The sequence below is a fragment of the Chiroxiphia lanceolata genome, chromosome 8 (assembly GCF_009829145.1).
Source record: "Chiroxiphia lanceolata isolate bChiLan1 chromosome 8, bChiLan1.pri, whole genome shotgun sequence".
Lineage (NCBI taxonomy): Eukaryota > Metazoa > Chordata > Aves > Passeriformes > Pipridae > Chiroxiphia > Chiroxiphia lanceolata.
This window is the reverse complement of record NC_045644.1, coordinates 13,553,841-13,571,864: the sequence shown is the minus strand read 5'-3', so window position 1 is coordinate 13,571,864 and position 18,024 is coordinate 13,553,841. Positions and strand designations below refer to the sequence as shown.

Here is an 18,024-nt window from a genome sequence, read left to right as displayed (position 1 = left end):
CCCCCTCCCGGCGGAGCCCCGCACGGCGTCACCATTGGCCGAGCCGCGCTGTCAGTCACGCCGCCCCGCAGCAGGCCCCGCCCCCCCTCCCGCGGCCCCGCGCAGCCGCTTGGGCCGGGCCGGGCCGGGCCGGGAGCGCCGGGCGGGAGCGGAGCGGGGTCGGGACCAGCCGGGATCCGTCGGGACCAGTCGTCTCCAGGACATGGAGGGCGTGCGGCAGGGCGGGGGGCCCCCCGCGGGTGGGCCGGGGTCCGGCTCGGGCTCCGCGTCCGGGTCCTTCCCGTCGCTGTTCCCGCCGGGGCTGCACGGTATCTACGGCGAGTGCCGCCGCCTCTACCCCGACCAGCCCAACCCGCTCCAGGTCACCGCCATCCTCAAATACTGGTGAGGCGGCCTGGATGGGGCCGGGGTCTCGCGTGGAGCTGGGGGAAGCGGTGGGGCCGGCGCCTTGTGTGGGATAGAAGAGGGTTTGGGAGGAGTAACGGGGTTGGGAGAAGCAGTGGGGCTGGGGACGTTGCAGGGAGTGAGGCCGCGGGGCTGGATAGGGTCCTAGCAAGGGGAGAGGGACCGCGAGTTGTACCCAGAGTTTGGGGTGAGATGCTCTCGTGGCCGGGATGGGATGGAGGCGTTGGGAATGCATTGAGAGCCCAGGCGGTGTGTTTGGGGGCGTCCTAGGGAGGATGCACTGGCAGTAGGGGTAAGGCTGTAGGGAGGGTTGCAGTGAAGACAGGAGGGTGTACTGGGGCTTCTGGGGTGATTTGAAGGGTCCGTGAATGAGAGGTGGCTGATTAAGGCCGTGGCTGGGGCAGGTCGTACAAAAGGGGAGTGTGTGTTACTCACTGGAGGATTCCCACAGAGGGTGAGGGGCTGGAGTTTCCCCTCCTGGACAGGAACCACGAGCTCTTGTCTTGTATCCGGGAGCTTGGGGTTCCAGTGTGGCCGGCACTGACCGGAGTGATCCGCATTCGGCCCCAGGCCGGACACACGCTGTGCATACCCGTAAAGCCCACGGGGCAGTGCCAGCTCCTCTTGGCCTTGCATAGCCATGTGTTATCGCAGACTATGAATCTGCTGCTCAGTGTCTGCTGACACAGTGTCTGACACCGGGAACAGCCGTTGTTTATGTGGGAGAGTGGCATGAAGGAAGTACTCGGATGTTTAGCTATGGAGTAAGTGTCTAGCATCTAACCTCGTGTGAAGAGGAGTTCCTCTTGCTCTTTACTATCACTTTGCTGCTCAGCTGCCTCTTCTGGGCCTAAGGAGTGCGATAAAGTCACCCCCGAGAGTTTGCTGTACCTGACATTGACCAGTCCCTACTCCACCACTGGGAAAAACTTTTGTCAATGCTCAGCTTCTTTATTTACAGTTCATTTTAACTCTATCTGGTTAGATTCCTGACGAACAGCAGAATAACATCCTCCCTGATGCTACTTTGACACACAAGCTATTCCTGTTGGTTTTCACAGTACTGTTAGCCCTTATTGCTTAGGGGGGAGTTGTACTTAAACTGACACAATGGGCCGAGATGTTGCAAATCTGAGACTTCAAAATACAAATATTTTCCTGATTGTGTGCATCAGTACTTTGGTGATGGTCTGATCAGTCTGTTTTTATACCCATTTCTAATCTCAGATATTCAATCCTGAGGAGTTTCCAGTCACCTCGATTTGGGAGTCAGCTCTTCTTTCCTGTCAACAGCTTAAAACAACACTGACTAGAGTGATGTAAGATTTGTGGGGGTTGAGGGAAATTTAGGTATATATTGAAAAATGGCAGAGACCCTTGTTTGGGAAGAAACATTGCTGCTTGTTTGCTTAAGGGATTGATTAGGATTTCACTGCAATTGGAGCTCAAACACTGGAAAAACTGCTATTGGCAGTAATGGCAGGTTGCAAGTAAGAAGTAAAGTGAAGGCCTGTTTATCCTGGCACTTTCCACTTAGTAGTTCTTCCGACTGTCAACTCAGCAGCAAGAGCCGAGAGCTTTGCTTGTAGAAACCAGAGGTGAGATTCTTACTGCTATCCTGTGCAGGAAATTCTTGTGCAAGGTGAAGCCCATGTGGACACTGCACATAGTTTCCCTCCCTTTGTTAGGTGAAACTTGGAGCTTGGTTTTGTGAAGTCTGGTAAAATGACTTCTGCCACAGCTCACTCTGCTAATCTGTCCTCCTCTACCCGAGCTGCCAGCTATTAGCTGGTTTAGATTAAAAGAGGAAATTGCTGAACTAAGTTCCCTGCCTTAGGAGAAATATTGTAACACTAAATCAGCTTTTAATTATATGTATCAGTTTCTCTATGGTTAACAGAGGTGGTTTTTTTTGTTCTGGTAGCTGAAATCATAGTCCTCAGCTTGCGTGTCAGAGCAGATCCTTACTATGTAATGCTGGAGAATCTGCAGAACTCCATGCCTATTACATGAAGGAGTTTAGCCATGTGAGTTATTTAATGGAACTAGTCTTTTTTTAAATGCTCTTTGCATATCTTGGGAGAGAGTTTGCGGTTCGATCTTTTTGAAGAGTTTCTGGCTGTGTTTATAAAGGCCATATGCTGAGATGAAGTTTTTCTCTATTGATGTCCAGCGTCCGCTTTTATTATAAAACATGGTTGAGTATCTTTAAGTGAAATATCTTGTTGCATAGAATTGCTGCTGAAACAAGCAAATATGTACTTTCCCTTGTGACAGGTTTTGAAATAGGCATACTTTGGGCTGGACTGTTGGTTTTTCATCACCTGTCTTGAATTTAGGCCTTATACTCAAAAACCAGTGCACTGACCTGTGGTCTGCAGCCACTTGGGGATCGTGGGTTACTTCTGAAGGGTTGTCAAAAGGTAGCTGTGAAAAGCAGTCCTGTTGTCACCTGCTGGGAAGTGACTATGAACCATGCATTGAGGACTTCTCAGGGTGAATGAACTGGGAATTTTTGAATTTTTTCCCATTGTGGATCTGTTTCCTCTACCCGCTTTGCATTTCTACTTCCACAGAAACTTCAGAGCGCTCTCAACGTCAGTCAAAAGAAGACTCTTGGTGCAGATGCAAATCCGGGGGTTTCCCCCGAGGCTGCCCTTCTTGTTTGTGAATGAGCTCCATGAATAGAGAATGTAACAAATTTGTACTGTACCTCTGGCTTTGAAGTTCAGCTCTTCCTAATAAAATCCTCCAACGCTTCCAGCTCTTTGTGTGAACCATGTACTGATATGTAGATTGTGATTCAAGGTCGAACCCTGCCACGGCAGCCGTGGGTGGGAGGATGTACCACAATAAGCATCAGTGGCGCCCAACCTTAGAGCAGTGAAACCTGCCACCGAAACTGGATGAATATCTGTGCTGACTAACCTTTGGTGAGCCTTGGGTACACTACTAGCTGTGCTCCAGGTAGCTGGCTTAAAGCTCGTGCTGGATGCTCCTGCAGTTGCAGTGGTTCTGGGATAGGTTTATGGCTTGGATGCATGTTTTTCAAAATTTAATTAGTCACCACCGTTGCAGGCTTTTTGTTTGCCTCTCTTCCAAGCCTACCAAATTTCTCAGGGAGTAAAGGCAGTCTGCTTGGGTCATCAAGCAGCATGTAAACCAGTGGGTAGTGAACTCTGTCCAGGTCTGCTCTGGACAGGACAGAATTTGGCTCCCCTGAGCGGGCTGGTGCCGCATCGCTGTGGTCACCTCCTGGATAGCCCAGAGAGGTTTGGCCTTTGGAAGGAAACACAGGGCTGCTGACAGGAGTGAGAGAGAGGTGTCTGCCTCACCTGGTGCAGTGTCTAGGCAGGACTTTCCATCTGCATCAGACCTGACAAATACCTTTGAGTAGCCCTAGGGAAAAGCATGTACTTGTGGAACAGTTCCTGTCCTGAAAAAGGGCAGTGTAAGGGTTTGTCTTGTGTACTGTCCATGTCAGAGTGCCTGTGTCAGCAGTGTTCCAGAACGGATCATTTGACATCTAAGGTGTTACTAAACCCAGTTTGGAAGCAGGTTTTCTGCATGTGGGAGGTGCTGGTTGTTTATCAGGTGGTCCCTTCATTGCAAATCCTACACAACTACACTGACCACTCACTAATCTCTCACACTGGTTTGCTGGTCAGTGTATGGATCTCCCTTGCTCTGGAGTCTCCCCAGTCAGGGTGGTAACTGTGTGTGGCTGCTGCTGTTCACTGCCACTCCTTCGGAGTGAGTGATTGTCCTGACTGGAATTTCTTCCATTTGACTACTTCCATCATGGATCCCTGGGAGCCTGAGCACTGGCCAGGGCATTGGTGCCGCACTCTGAACAGAACCACCTGAATGGGTGTTTGTGGTAGAGATCCCAGCCTCCACTGCGACCTTGTGCTGGCAAGAGGGAACAAGTGGGGAATGGGTGTGTCAGAGGGGACTTGTTTTTTCCTGAGTGTTTCAAACTATTGCTAGATTTTGAGAATGGGTGTTTCCCAGGTGGCTACTGAGAATCAGACTTTGTTCCATCCCGAGCTCTAACTTGCATTCCCTGGGCTTGCTCACCAGTTTGTCTTTTACTCCATGAAGATGCTGCTTGTCATACGAGAAGGCTGCATAGTTGTGATGTAGCCCTCACCAATGGACTTCTGTGCCATTACTGGGGGTGGGCTACTCATCCCCTCTGTCCTGCCCCGGTATCCTGGGATGCATCCTTGACTGACCTGCTGGGGAAACTGGAACTGGTCTGGAACCACCATGGTGGCCTTACGTGACTTCAGAGGGTGGAAGCTGTCCTAGGGAAAGTCACTTGTTAGATAACGGCTCTGCTTTTTTTTCCTGCAGCAGTAGGAGGGAGGCAGCACAACTCACCCGTGGAAAGAGCCTTTAATATAGCAGGCTGATATGCTACTTTGGACAGTCTTGATAAGGTTGGGCAAAAGAAGGTGGCAGAGGATTTCAAATAGTGTGTCTCTCTGCACTAGGGCTGGATCCATCTGTCTAGCCACAGAGACTGCCTGATGGTGATACACAAACCCCCAGGGCTAGCAAAGGAAGCACAGGCGTGCCCTGCAATCTGCGGATGATTGTGTCAGGGTCTGAACAGACAATGCAGATGAGGGGAATTAGTGTGGTTTCAATGAAGGAGGGTCATCTTAATTTGAATTTTCTTATTTGGAGCAGTTGAGAGTTTTACTTGAAAACAAAGTGAACTGTAGTCAGGAAACAGTTAAACAGCTGCTCACACCGTTCTGTAACTACTTGTGGTAGGTGTTTTATGACTGACAGAGTGAACTGCAAGCAAACAAGTGTGGCGTGTCCCTCAGTGGGGAGTTGTCCTGCCTTGAACGGGCAGATGTGACAGGAGTGGCAGGAGGAGCATGCCATGCTCTCTGCTGGCACACTGGCCTTGCTTCCCTGTGTCTTGTAACAGGAAGGGTGGATGCAGGTTGTGGTGATTACTGCTTAACGTGACCTGGCTGTACTGCATTGACTTTTAAGTAATGTTATTTTAAGGAACACATCCTAGTGTTGAAGTAGGGAATGCACTGATGCTCTTTACTCATTCTTGATTAATGCAAGTGATGTATTTTACAAGTTATGATGCTAATTCTTCTGAGTCAATGTTTTTCTCCTCCACTCTTTTAACTTGTTTCTCTGTGTTCAGAAGTATGGAGTACTCTCATTAAAACTTAGCCCTTTCAAATTCTGCTTTGAGGAATAGCATCACTTTTTTTGAGGTATGTGCCTCTGGACTGAATTAAGAGGTTGCAATGCAGATACAGCTATTGCTCTTTACTAGTACAGTTTTCCAATTTTCTTTGTGTTTTGTAGAAGCTTTAATATGATTTTCCAGAGGTTTTTATGCTTAAACTTTTAAAACATTGTAGTATGTTGCACACATGCGCTTTGCCTTGAATCATTCTGGACTTAACCCAACATTTCTCCTCAATTATTTTTTTTTAGAGGTAACTAGAGGATGCTAATTTAATTTTTGTCACTAGCTGTGTTTAAAACCAGGTCTTTGTACAACCTCTTGTAGCACCTGTGGAGACTTACTATTTGTCTTGAATAAACTAACTTACCTAGTAATCTTTCTGTTTTTAATGCAGGTTGGGAGGACCTGACCCTCTGGACTATGTTAGCATGTACAGAAACCTGGGAAATCCAGCACTGAATGTTCCTGAGCATTGGCACTACGTCAGCTTTGGGTTAAGTGACTTGTATGGAGACAACAGGGTACATGAGTAAGTGCCATTCAAGTTCTGTAGCTGCATGTTGTGTTTTGTGTTGCATTTTGGGACCATGTAGGTAAAACCCTGTCCTGCTGTTCATATTATTTGAACAGCTGGTTTTCTGCTGAGAATAGCCCAGCCCTGGTCTCACAAAGGATGAGGTTTGCCTGTTCTTGTATGTAGAAGAATTTCTATGTTCCCCTTTGCAGGCTTTGAATACAATATATTTCTTTTCAGTGTTAAGTCGAATGGTTTTTTGTTAGGGTTTTTTTTTATTTCTTTTAACTGGTTGGGAAATTTTTTTTTAACTGTCCGTCTTGTTGTGTTTTTCACTCTTGGTAGTCTGTTATGGTCATACGCCTAAATCCTGACCCCTCCCTGTGCATGTTAAATGCCTTCCTCTGGAAAACTGCTGTAAGGGCATTTTTGCTATTGCTGGCGCAGCAGTGTTACTGTCAGCAGGCTGCCACCCCAGTGGCTGCTGTATAAAGTGCCAATTTGTGTATTAGAAGCCTAAAATTCTAATTATTTGACTGTCTTTTCTCCAGTAATTAAATTATTATCTTAGCTTCTTGGTATGGGTGGTTTCTAGCAGACATTTTGTTTCAGACCAAGCAGGCAGCGTGAGCTAATCTTACCCTTGTCTTTCTTTAATTGACCTTGCTTCTTAACTCCAGTTAAAGTGAGTAGCAGTAGCTAAGCAGACATGATCTCAGGGCTGTGAACATGGCCTTTTATCCAGCCAGAAATGCCACAAGGTTTCTGCTGTTGCTGTTTATTGAAACTCTCTATGCATTGTTTCATAGTTGCAGGGTAAATGTCCTTGATGAATGTTGCAGCAAAGGCCCCAGTTTGCTCACCCAAGCTTTCCTCCTTTTGTTTGTCTTGGTTAAGATTCAGCCACCATTTTTTGTTCACCCAAATGCTTCTCTTGCAACAGCAGCAGTCAGGCAGTCTCTTTAACCTTACCCATGTCCTCAAGGCAGTTTCTCCTGTTTTGTTTTTCCTCCTTGTGTTTGTGATTACAGAACTGTTTTTCAGAAGACAAATCTCTTAAGACTGGAGTTTATACGGGACTCTAGTGTCACAGGGATCTGCCTGGGACATTTAATCAACACGTCTAACAACTAACTCCAGTCATTAGTAGCAGGGGCAGAGGAAAAGTAGGGCAAGTGAAAGAAATGAAGTTAAAGGCTTCCTTCCCTTGCTTCTACAAGAGACCCTAGCATGGACATGCAGGCCTTCATATGTTGCCTTTGTTCTCAGATCCTGATATTTCATCTATGCCACTGAAAATCTGAGGTTGCCAAGATTAGATGACCTGTGCGCCTTGTTGTGATGAGACTGATTTTGGAGAGAGTAGAGCTGTGCTGACTTCTTTTCTTTGGTGACTTGTCAGCCCGAGTTTTTTCCATAATGAGACTATTCTCTTTGCTCAGACTCTTTTCTGATGGTTTTGGGTGAGGGACATGGGTGGACATGAGGGTCTCAGCTGAAGACATGAAGGGTGTTGTGTTTTTATGAATGAAGATGCAAATTCTGTAAAGACACAGCTTCCTTTGTCCTGGTACGTACTCTGACTTCTCACTCCCAAAACCTGTTGTGCTTCTGTAGTGGAAAACTTGGGGGTGGAGGATCGAAAGTATCACACAGGTGGAATGTCACAACTTTACATCATTTCCTGGCATGAGACCTCCTAACTCTTCATACTGTCATATGGTTTGGTCTGGAAATTTGGATTGAGGTAGTGGGACATACCTTTTGCTGGTTGCAGGGCACAGGAATTAAACTCCCATCTCTAGACACAAGCTGCAGGTGATTTCCAAGGCTTGCTGAGTGAAGCAGGAGGAAAGCCTGTGCCATGCTCTGGCAGGTCTGAAGTCCCCGACTGCCCTGCCTGGATGTGATCCTGGGCAGAAGCTTAAGGGAGCTGGTGTGCCTTGGCTGCCCCTGGCACCACACTGGTAGAGGCTGCTGCAGCTGGGCACTGCATGCAAATAGTAAGCCATCATTGCTGTGCTGCTTTTGGGATATTGGCTGCAACTTCTTCAGCACAGGCCAGCTCAGTTCCATCAAAGTGATCTCTGTACCCTGAGTACATGCATGTGTTTCCCTTCTCTCTGTGTGGCTGGAACAGTCTTCCTGGCTCCAGAGCACTTGCCCTGAGATGTTAAGCTGTCTGCAGTCACCTTTAATTTGGCCTCATTCTTGGGGCTACAAAACTTAATACTACTTGTGCTGTCAAGTGGGTGGGTTCTGCTCTTGTGTCCAAAAGTCTTAATATACAATTATGCATGTGGTAGACCTGTCAAGACCTACACATCTCTTAAACACTGAAGCCGAAGTTATCACTGGGTAGCTGAGCACTGTAGACTGCCCGAGAGACGATTTTCAAAGGAGCTGAGCACTCGCCAGCAATTCTTACTCCCAAGAGCAATTGCTGTTCGCCAACTACTCTTGAAATGTGATGGCAATGGGAACTGCACTTCACCAGACCAGACCTACATGCACACTGCAGGAATGTGGTGGATTTGCTATGCACTCAGGAAGCTCTTATTCTCCAACAGGGAATTTAATAAAGCTTTTGTTTAAAAAAATGGGTATCAGTCTCTTTGTTGCTTGAAGGGCTTTGGGGTTCTACTGTCCCAGGTAAAACATGCTGCAGAATGGTTGGCAGGAGCATAGGGTGACAGGGGAGTTGTTTAAATCTTTGCCGTATTTCCTTTAAAGCTGGTGTGGCACTGAACTCTGCTCAACTGCCCTGGCCCCTGGAGATAGGAGTGAGTTTGTGGGTTTTTTTGTTTCCCAGCTCTCTCTGCAAAGACTGGAGAGATGGATCTGCTTGTGACAGTCAGCAAGGTTCCTACAATAGGGATGTGCTTCCATAACCTTGCTGTCCTTCATCCTTTAGAAAGGGAAGAATAGTACACTGACAGAGGTCTTTTTAGTTGTCCGGCTTGACTTTGGGTAATGCATAGCTTATTTCTTGTGGGCCTCCTCTGGTAATACAGTACAATCTAGAACAATTATAATGCAGTATTAAATGAAAAGGACTTTCTGATTTTGTTGGGTGAACTAACACTGAATTAGAGGCCCCTGTATTTTTATTTATAATGGAATAGCAAACAGATGTAGCAAATAATGTGAAAATGTTGACTTTAATTTATATTTTTTAATAAGAACCTGAAAAGTCTGAAGTGGAGCACTCCCTGTGCCTCCTTGTTGACAGATTTATTTTCAGTTAAAGCAGCACTGTTTCCTGCTCTGCTTAAATGTCAGCTATGCTCTGCTTACAGAACTGGTCTGGCTTTAAGAATCCACAGAATAACATGGAAGAAATCTAAGAATTTCAAACAGGGAAACCTTTTTCATTTAAAACCCCTCAGTGTTTCATGGTATAATTGCAACCATGACACCAGCTGTGCTGGGCTGATAGCTCTAAAAATCCTAAATCATGACGTCATGACAGCATTAGGGAACCACAGGCCTTTCGGTGGGATTTCATGCCAAGCTGCTTGCATGGAAATAAGTCTCTCCAGTTGAGCATGTTGCACAACTTGAGTGGCAGCAGAAATCCTTCCAGGATGTTTTTGCAAGTTATACTCTGTTTTTAGCTTTTTTTTTTTTATCTCCTTTCAAATCAAAACAAATGTGTAACTTCTTGAATCTATTCAGCAGGGTTAAAGTAGAGCCTTTTATCAGACTGTTCTTTCTTTCTGAGGAGATTCTGCACTGCAGTGGTGAGTGTGTGTGCAGTGTGTCAGCAGGCAGGGATCATCTGGCCGGTTCCGTTGCAGGAGAGGAGATGACGGGTCCTGTGCCCTTCTGCACCCCTTGCCAGCAGCAACACCCACAGCAATGCCAGCAGAAGGGAACATATCCCTGTGCATCTGCACAAAGCACCGTGCCTCAGCTGGCAATTGCAGATTCGTGCTCCGATGCCAGGCCGTCGGCAAAAAGCACACACGTTTATTTCACCGCCAGGTGCATCAGAAAAAATCCCAAAGTATGCAGCCCGAATCACACAGGTTTCATAACTTTAAACAACTCTCTAATTACAGATTCAAGGATTACCTCACCTGTTCCAGCCCATTTTCCACCCCCCCCCCCCTTGAATTGCTTCGAAGGTCGTAAAGCAGCCCCTGATGCTGGGCATTAATGTCTTTCTTGCTATGTTCTTCTCTTGACTCCTTGGTTCTGGCACGGCTTCCTGCCTTTTGGAACTGGTTCGAGGCCTAAACCCAGTCCCGTGGACCTGTTTTATCGTCTTTCTTGCTTTCTATCTGCCTCCTCACAAGTGCAAGCAACCATCTCTGATTTTATCAAAATTCTTGCCTGTAAAGAATCTTCACAAGAAATTATAAACTATGCACTTTCCCTTGAGAACTTCCAACCTTACTAAAATACATGGGTTTTATGGCTAGCACTCTCCTTCTAAAATGCTTAGTCTAAAATACATAAATTCTATGGCTAACAATTTCTAAAAAAGTACTTAATTTTACAGCTCCACATGGAGAACAGGTGCTTGAGGAAGGCAGCATCAGCAGACTTAGCTGGAGTCTGACTCCATCAGTGGCAACATCAGCTTCAGCTACTGCTGAAAGCCATCTTTGCATTGGTCTTCACTGACAAGACCAGCCTCTAGGAATCTCTGGCCCAGGAGACCAGGATAAAGGAATGTTGGAAGGAAGACTTTATCTTGGTCAAGGAGGATTGGGTTATGGAACACCAAGGAAAACTTGATATCCACAATCCATGGGCCCTGATGGGATGCATCCATGAGTGCTGAGAGAGCTGGTAGACAGCGTAACTAGGCCGTTCACGATTGTCTTTGGAAGGCTGTGGAGGTCAGGAGAGGTGCCTGAAGACTGGAATAAAGGAAATGTCACCCCAGTTTTCAAAAAGGACAAGAAAGAGGACCCAGGGAACTATGAGTCAGTCAGCCTCACATCAATCCCTGGAAAGGTGATGGAGCCACTCATTCTGGAGGCCATCTCTATTTACAGGGATGACAAAAAGGTGATCGGGAACAGTCAGCATGGATTCGCTAAAGGTGACTTGGGCTTGACCAACCTGGCTTTCCATGATGAAACAACTACCTGGATGGGTGAAGGGAGAGCAGTGGATATTGTCTACCTTGACTTCAACAAGGCTTTCAACACTGTCTCTCACAACATCCTCATAGGCAAACTCAGGATGTGTGGACAGTGAGGTGGATTGAAAACTGGCTGAACAGCCAGAGGGCCGTAATCAGTGGCACAGGGTTTAGTTGGAGGCCTGTCACTAGTAGTGTCGCCCAAGGTTCAATACTGGGCCCAGTATTGTTTAACTTCTCCATCAATGACTTGGTTGAAGGGGTTGATGCCTCCTCAGCAAGTTCACTTATGACACAAAGCTGGCAGGAGGGGCAGACACTGATCTCTTCTCTGTGGTGACCAGTGACAGGATCTGAGGGAATGTCCTGAAGTTGCCTCAGGGAGGTTTAGGTTGGAACCTTAGAAAAAGGTTCTTCATCCAGAGGGTTGTTGGGTGCTGGAACAGGCTCCCCAGGGAAGTGGTCACAGCACCAAGCCTGACAGAGTTCAAAAAGTGCTTGGATAATACTCTCGGGCACATGGTGTGACTCTTGGGGATGGATGGTCCTGTGCAGGGCCAGGAGTTGGACTCAGTGATCCTTGTGGGTTCCTTCCAACTCAGCATATTCTGTGATTCTCTGATTCTGTGATACCCCAGAATGCTGTGCAGCCCTTCAGAAGGGCCTCAACAAGTTGGAGGGATGGGCAGAGAACTGTCTGAACTTCAACAAAGGCAAATGCAGGATCCTTCAACTGGGGAGAAATAACCCCAGACACCAGCACAGGTTGGGGGCTGACCTGTTGGAATTTAGCTCTGCAGGGAAGGACCTGGGAGTCCTTGTAGACAACAAGCTGTGCATGAGCCAGCAGCGTGTCCTTGTGATCAAGAAGGCCAATGGTATCCCAGGGTACATTAGGAAAAGCATTGCCAACAGGTCAAGGGAGGTGATCCTGCCCCTCTACTCTGCCCTAGTGAGTCCCAATCTGAAGTGCTGTGCCCAGTTCTGTCCTCCTCAGTACAAGAGAGACATGGAGTGAGTCCATGTGGATGATTAAGGAACTGGAGCATCTCTCTTATAAGGAAAGGCTGAGAGGGCTGGACCTGTTCAGCCTGGAGAAGAAATGTCTGAGAGGGGACCTCATCATTGTCTAAGTGTCTGAAGGGAGGATGTCAAGAGGATGGAGCCAGACTTTTCTTGGTGGTGCCAAGCAGCAGGACAAGAGGCAATGGGCAGAAACGGACGCACGGGAAGTTCCACCTGAATATGAGGAAGAATTCATATTCAACTTCCTGTGCAGGTGACCAAGCACTGGAACAGATTGCCCAGAGAAGATGTGGAGTTTCCCTCACTGGAGATATTCAAGAACCGTCTGGCTGCAGTTCTGTACCATGTGCTCTAGGATGACCCTGCTTGAGCAGGAGGTTGGACCAGGTGACCCACTGTGGTCTCTTCCAACCTTACCCATTCTGTGATACTGCAGTACCAGGATGTGTTCCAGCCCTGGATTGTGCTGACACAGGGGTTTGTAGGGCTGTCCAGGGAGCTAAGAAGGGATGTGAGTTTTCATCAGACTGACTTCTGTCACTAGTTTGGTCTAAGGCCAAGGCTGAATCTTCACTTAACTGTTCTGGCGTTCCAGTGCTCACCCTTTTTGTTAACAATTTAAAGAAATACACGGAAAATGAAAACCATGATGTGATAGAATTCCTGAACACCTTCAATAGTCTTATTTGTATTAAAATTGCAGGGTTGTGATTCAGAGCTACAATAGAAAGCGAAGCTTAAGTTATGACTAGGTTAAGAGATAAGATTTTTATTTGTGGCCTTCCCACATCCCAAGAAGAAACAGATCAGCTGTGTTTTGATGTTTACTACACCATCCTCAGATTGACAAGTGTGGTGGGGTTTTGGGTATTTTTGGTTTTGGTTTTTTTCTGCGGTGGCTGGCCAGGAGCTGAAGTGCAGCATCCCATTTGCATAAACCCAAAGAGATTACAGCTGCCTTCATCTCTATTACAGATGCAGGGTACCACCCGCTGAGACAACAGGTTCCAACTTGCTGTGGTCCTTTTGATTTGTGCTGCTTACCATTTGGATCAGGAGGGAGCGGTGCATGCCGGGATAACGTGTTGTCTCTGTGGGTGGTGCCTCCCTATTAAAGGTGAGGGTAAGCATGAGCCTTTCAAGATCTCCAGTCCAGCTTGTGTTCTGCTTGCTTGTATAGATCCTCTGAATGATCTTAACTAGTAAAAGGGCAAGGATGCTTGTTAGAGCTGGGTAGATGAAAAAGGAGCACAAAACTGGATCAGGTAACAAATGCAAGGCTTGCAGAGGGGTGGATGTTTTCTGGAAGGCTTTTTCTGAGTATAAAAGGAGTTTGAAAAGAGTATTTAGAAAATAGCCTGAAAGTTGGAACGAGTGCTCTCTTTCTTTTGAGTGCATGCTGGCTTCTCTTTTGAACCTGCATGAATATGGGACAGAGTGGTGCTGACAGCTGTCACTTTAGTGGCCTCTTAGTTCTGTAGCCTTTCATGAATTTAAAAGCTCACTGCCCTCAGCTTGCCAGCCTTTAGCCTTAAATTTTGCTATTTAATGGGTCCCTAAGTGATTTATAAACCACATGCCTAAAGAACTGCTGAAATATTACACCAAACTCCAAAGTGACAGTGAATGCTTTAAAAATGGTGAAGACTGACTCTGCCCCTCTTTGTTTTCATGAAAATGGGATAAAATAGGGGGCCTTTTGGAAGACGGTAAGTTAGAGAGAGGTGGTTTTTGTTGTGGATCCATATTTCAGACAAGATTTTTAGAGTTCAGTATGTCTACCTTGAGAGATTAAAGATCAAATCACTTTAGTGTGGGAGTTGAGCCTGGAATTCAAAGAAAATAGTTTAAAAGTCAAGGTTTTCTTCCATTTTTCATGGTGTCCAGTTGCTTTCAAGTGTAATGTTGAAGCATATTTCACACAGAGGAACCTGAGGACTTTCTTAAATAATTGCGTAGATGTGTAAACCCTTCCTTATTCATGCTAGTTTTGTTTTCTAGGCTGTTAGCTCTGAAGTTGAAGGACACCTGCTGTGTCAGGGATGGCTGTGTGGTAGCTACTTCAGCACATGGAACAGGGAAATAAGGTTGAGTGCTGGGGACATATCCTCAAACTGAAGATCAGGAAACAGTGGTTCTGTTCCTGGGTCAGACTTTGTGATGCTGATGATGTGATGGGTTGTTTGTAGAGGTTTACAGTCACCCTGAAAGGCTTCTTCTAGGTCTCCATAACTTCCTGCTTCATGTTGCATTGGCTTCATCTGGGGGAATTGAACTTAAGCCAGTGTACTGAAGAAATGTTTCTTCTTCATAGAGTTGCTGGAGGTGGAGCATCTACCCCAGCTAAAGGGAATAACATGGATGAGGATATTAGGGAGCATCAGTTTAGGAAAGAGGTACAAGAGTTAGGACTTGGAGGAGAGAGAGTCCCAGGTGGGGACCATACTCTGGGCTTCCTTTTTCTTCCTAGGTCTTGTTTGTCTATCAAAGACTGACCACAAATGTAATGCTTATTTTTTGTTTGGCCTTTTGTCTGAGGCAGAGGGAAGGAGAAGGTTCATGGCAGAGTGGGAAGGAAGAGGCAATGGAATTAGGGAGTTCTGTGACAAAAAAAGCTATTTTCTTTTAATGATAGCTTATTTGAGAATCTGTCAGAGTTGGAGTGAGTAGTTTAGCTGCAGGGGGGGACAAGATCTGGTTTTTAAAGGATTTGTCTCGTTGATGCCGAAAAGTCAGAGAAGAAACTCTCTAGACTCGTTTTGAGTATAGAAAGCCAAAAAAGCACACACAGTTATTGCAGTGCCGGGTCCATCGGAAAAAATCCCAGAGGGCACATCTGGAATCACACAGTTTCATAACTTTATACCATTCTCTAATTACAGATTCAAGGATTACCTCACGTGTCCCACTCCATTTTCCCCCACAGCATGCCCCCCTCAAATCACTTGTTTTTCCCTTGACTCCTTGGTTCTGGTGCAGTTTTCTGCCTTCTGTACCTGGTTCAAGACCTAAACCCAGTCTTGTCTCATCTGTTTTGTCTTCTTTCTCGCTTTTATCATCTCTTCATGGGTGCAAGTAACCGTCTCTGTTTTATCGAAATTCTTGCCTGTAACAAATCTTCTCAAGAAATTATAAACTATGCACTTTCCCTTGGGAACTTTCAACCTTACTAAAATATATGGGTTCTTTATGAGAGCTAAAATATATGAGAGCTAACACTCTACTTTTAAAATTCTTAGTCTAAAATACATAGAATTTATCTATGGCTAACAATTTCTAATAAAGTACTTAATTTTACAGCTGAATTGTGGTTAGATTTTTTCGTACCTATAAAGATAATGAGTTAGACTGAGCTTTTCACAAAATGAAGGTACTTTAAATAAGCCTCTCCTGTGTGGGTTGTCTGGTGTCTAGTAATACAGTTGTGCTTCTACTGAAACCTGATTACTGTGAGCACATGTACATCCTTCTCTTCTGTCTGGCTGTTTGGTTTTGCGTACTTTGTAGAGATGTGACATTTTGGGGACAAGTCTTCCTTTGAAGGACTTGACTGAATTTGACCAATGAGTTCAAAAATTGTGGAGACATTTTAAAGAAGCATATGCACAAATGTGATCTTGTAAAGTTTAATTCTCTATTTCCCAGGCAAAAAAACCAGTTAAACCAAGCATTATGGCTGTTTAGGTGCCCCATTGAGGGTGTCCCTTGAATGACTTCGCAATACACCAGAACCCTCTAAGCCTTGGGTGTGACTGCTGGAGGCAGACCTCCCTTGAAGATACGGTCACCAAAGGGAAATATTTTTTCCTCCTCCCAGGCACTGCACACTTGGCTTCCAAATGTCATTTGTTGGCGGTAGTTAGTACCCTTAATGAAATGAAAGATGTGGGCCACCTACGGAGAGCAGCGCTCTTTGTGCTGAGGTCTATCTGTGTTTGCCTGCACAGATTGTGGGATGAGACTGTGCTTGAACTGTGCTAGATTTGGAATGGGTTTTTTTGAAGCATTGAAGGAAATTCATTTAGCATTTGCAAGAAGGACTGCTTTCAATCAAAGAAAATGGGGGAAAAAAATTGGAAGTAGGTTTATAGCTGAGCATTACTAAAGGCAAGCCCCACTTCCTGTTTAATAGTGCATCTGCCTGTACATCCCAGTAAGATGAGCCTCTTTCTGCCATGCAGGGGAAGGGACATAGTGCTCAAACTGGATGATTTTTTTTTTCTTTTTTTGCCAGCAGAACTTCCATATTTATGATCTTGGCACATGGAAGGAGAGTTGATCTGAGGCAGAGCTTCTTTACTCTCACCCCCCAGCTGGATTAGTGCTGGATGATGTGGGAGAGCTTTCAAACTCTGCTCTCCCATCAAGTTCAGCCTACCAGGAGGAGTAGTGACTGGGGAGGATCAAAATTGGGTCTTCTGGTGAAAGATTGCTTTATGAGATAAAGATCTGTTTAGGATGTTCTAAAAATTAAGAATTAAAAGATTTTTTTTTTTTCAGTGGGACATGAAGGTAAAAGCATTTTTGAGCTGTGTGGCCATACCAGCTGCGAGATCAAAGGATAGCTGACTTTTTTAATTGATTTGCTCCCTGGAATAGGGGTACACACAAAGTGGATATTTGAAGAGGTAGAGCTGAATGTTATTAATCCCCTTTTTTTTTTTCCTCAACCCAGATTTAGTGATGGGAACATGCCTTCCGGACTAGTACTAGAATAGCACATGTTACTTGATGAGACAATGGTTACAATTGGTAGCAACAAATTACCATTGGTAAGAAAGTTGCCAATGTTATTTGATATTTAAGCTATTGGTGTTTCTCTCTTCTAAGCTGGAAACTCCATAGCGATTACCTAACTCTGCTGCCTCTCTACTGTCACCTCAACTTTGAATCAAGGCCCAGTCGGCAGTGACACCAGGCTAACAAAAGAGGGCTGCAAATCTTGGTGGTCTCCCATTCAGATGGTATTCCCTTCCTTGGACAAAGGGGTGACTAGGGCTCTTGAGTGCCACTCTGCCTCCAGGGTTGGTAAACAAGGAATGGATCGCTGGTGGGAGGCATTTTTTGATCACTTGACAAAGCTGGGTAGATGGGATACCACCTGACAAAGGGCTGAGGTTTAAAGGAAGATTTTGCAAGGGCTCTTAAGAACAAAAAGGAAGAAAAAAAAAGAGGCCAAAAAACTGGCTTTTTTTGCAGGCTGTAAACAGGGTGGGCGGAGGTGAAGGGGGACCCAGCCATTCTTGGGGAGCTCTGATTTAAGCTCGGAGGATAGAGACAAGGGAAGGAGGGAAGGGTGCACAGATGGCTCATTGTTTTGTCTAGCTCAGCATTCTTGCACTGCCTAAGCGAAGGGCAATTGTTTTAAAATCCTTTATGCAAAGAGTGCTCTTTGCTTTCCAGCTATCCCTGGTCCCTGTAAACTGTAAACTAGAGGGGCTCGTCTTTAGCACCCATTTATTTTGGATAGTCAGTGCTCTGTCCAAGGGGCCCTGGGCTGTTGCTGGGCTGCTGGAGTGGGGGGAAAGACTAGGTTTCTGGGAAATGCACTGCAGCATCTGGGGACAAGGCGAGAACAAAAGGATGTGCACGGAGGGACTGATACAGAGCAGGGTCTGGCTCAAGGGCCTTTACCAAAACCGTAAAATGCATCATAAAACTGGCACATACCTTACCTGCAATGATATCTGATGTACAGTATAGTTTTCTGATAGGGTTTGGGGGGGTTTTGTAGCAAATAATTCATTA

The 18,024-nt window shown here is 45.9% G+C and overlaps 1 protein-coding gene across 2 annotated transcripts in view; it reads left to right on the top strand.

The window, feature by feature from the left end:
* The first annotated feature begins 166 nt into the window (after window positions 1–166).
* SUFU (SUFU negative regulator of hedgehog signaling) overlaps window positions 167–18,024 on the top strand; it is a 98,560-nt gene continuing 80,702 nt past the window's right edge. The window contains exons 1-2 of one of the 2 annotated variants that reach the window (XM_032694632.1): window positions 167–384; window positions 6,033–6,167. In XM_032694632.1, coding sequence (XP_032550523.1) covers window positions 203–384; window positions 6,033–6,167 — 317 coding nt within the window. In that variant the 5' untranslated portion in view covers window positions 167–202. The remainder of the gene's footprint in view (window positions 385–6,032; window positions 6,168–18,024) is intronic. The other variant, XM_032694633.1, reaches the window with a different exon arrangement.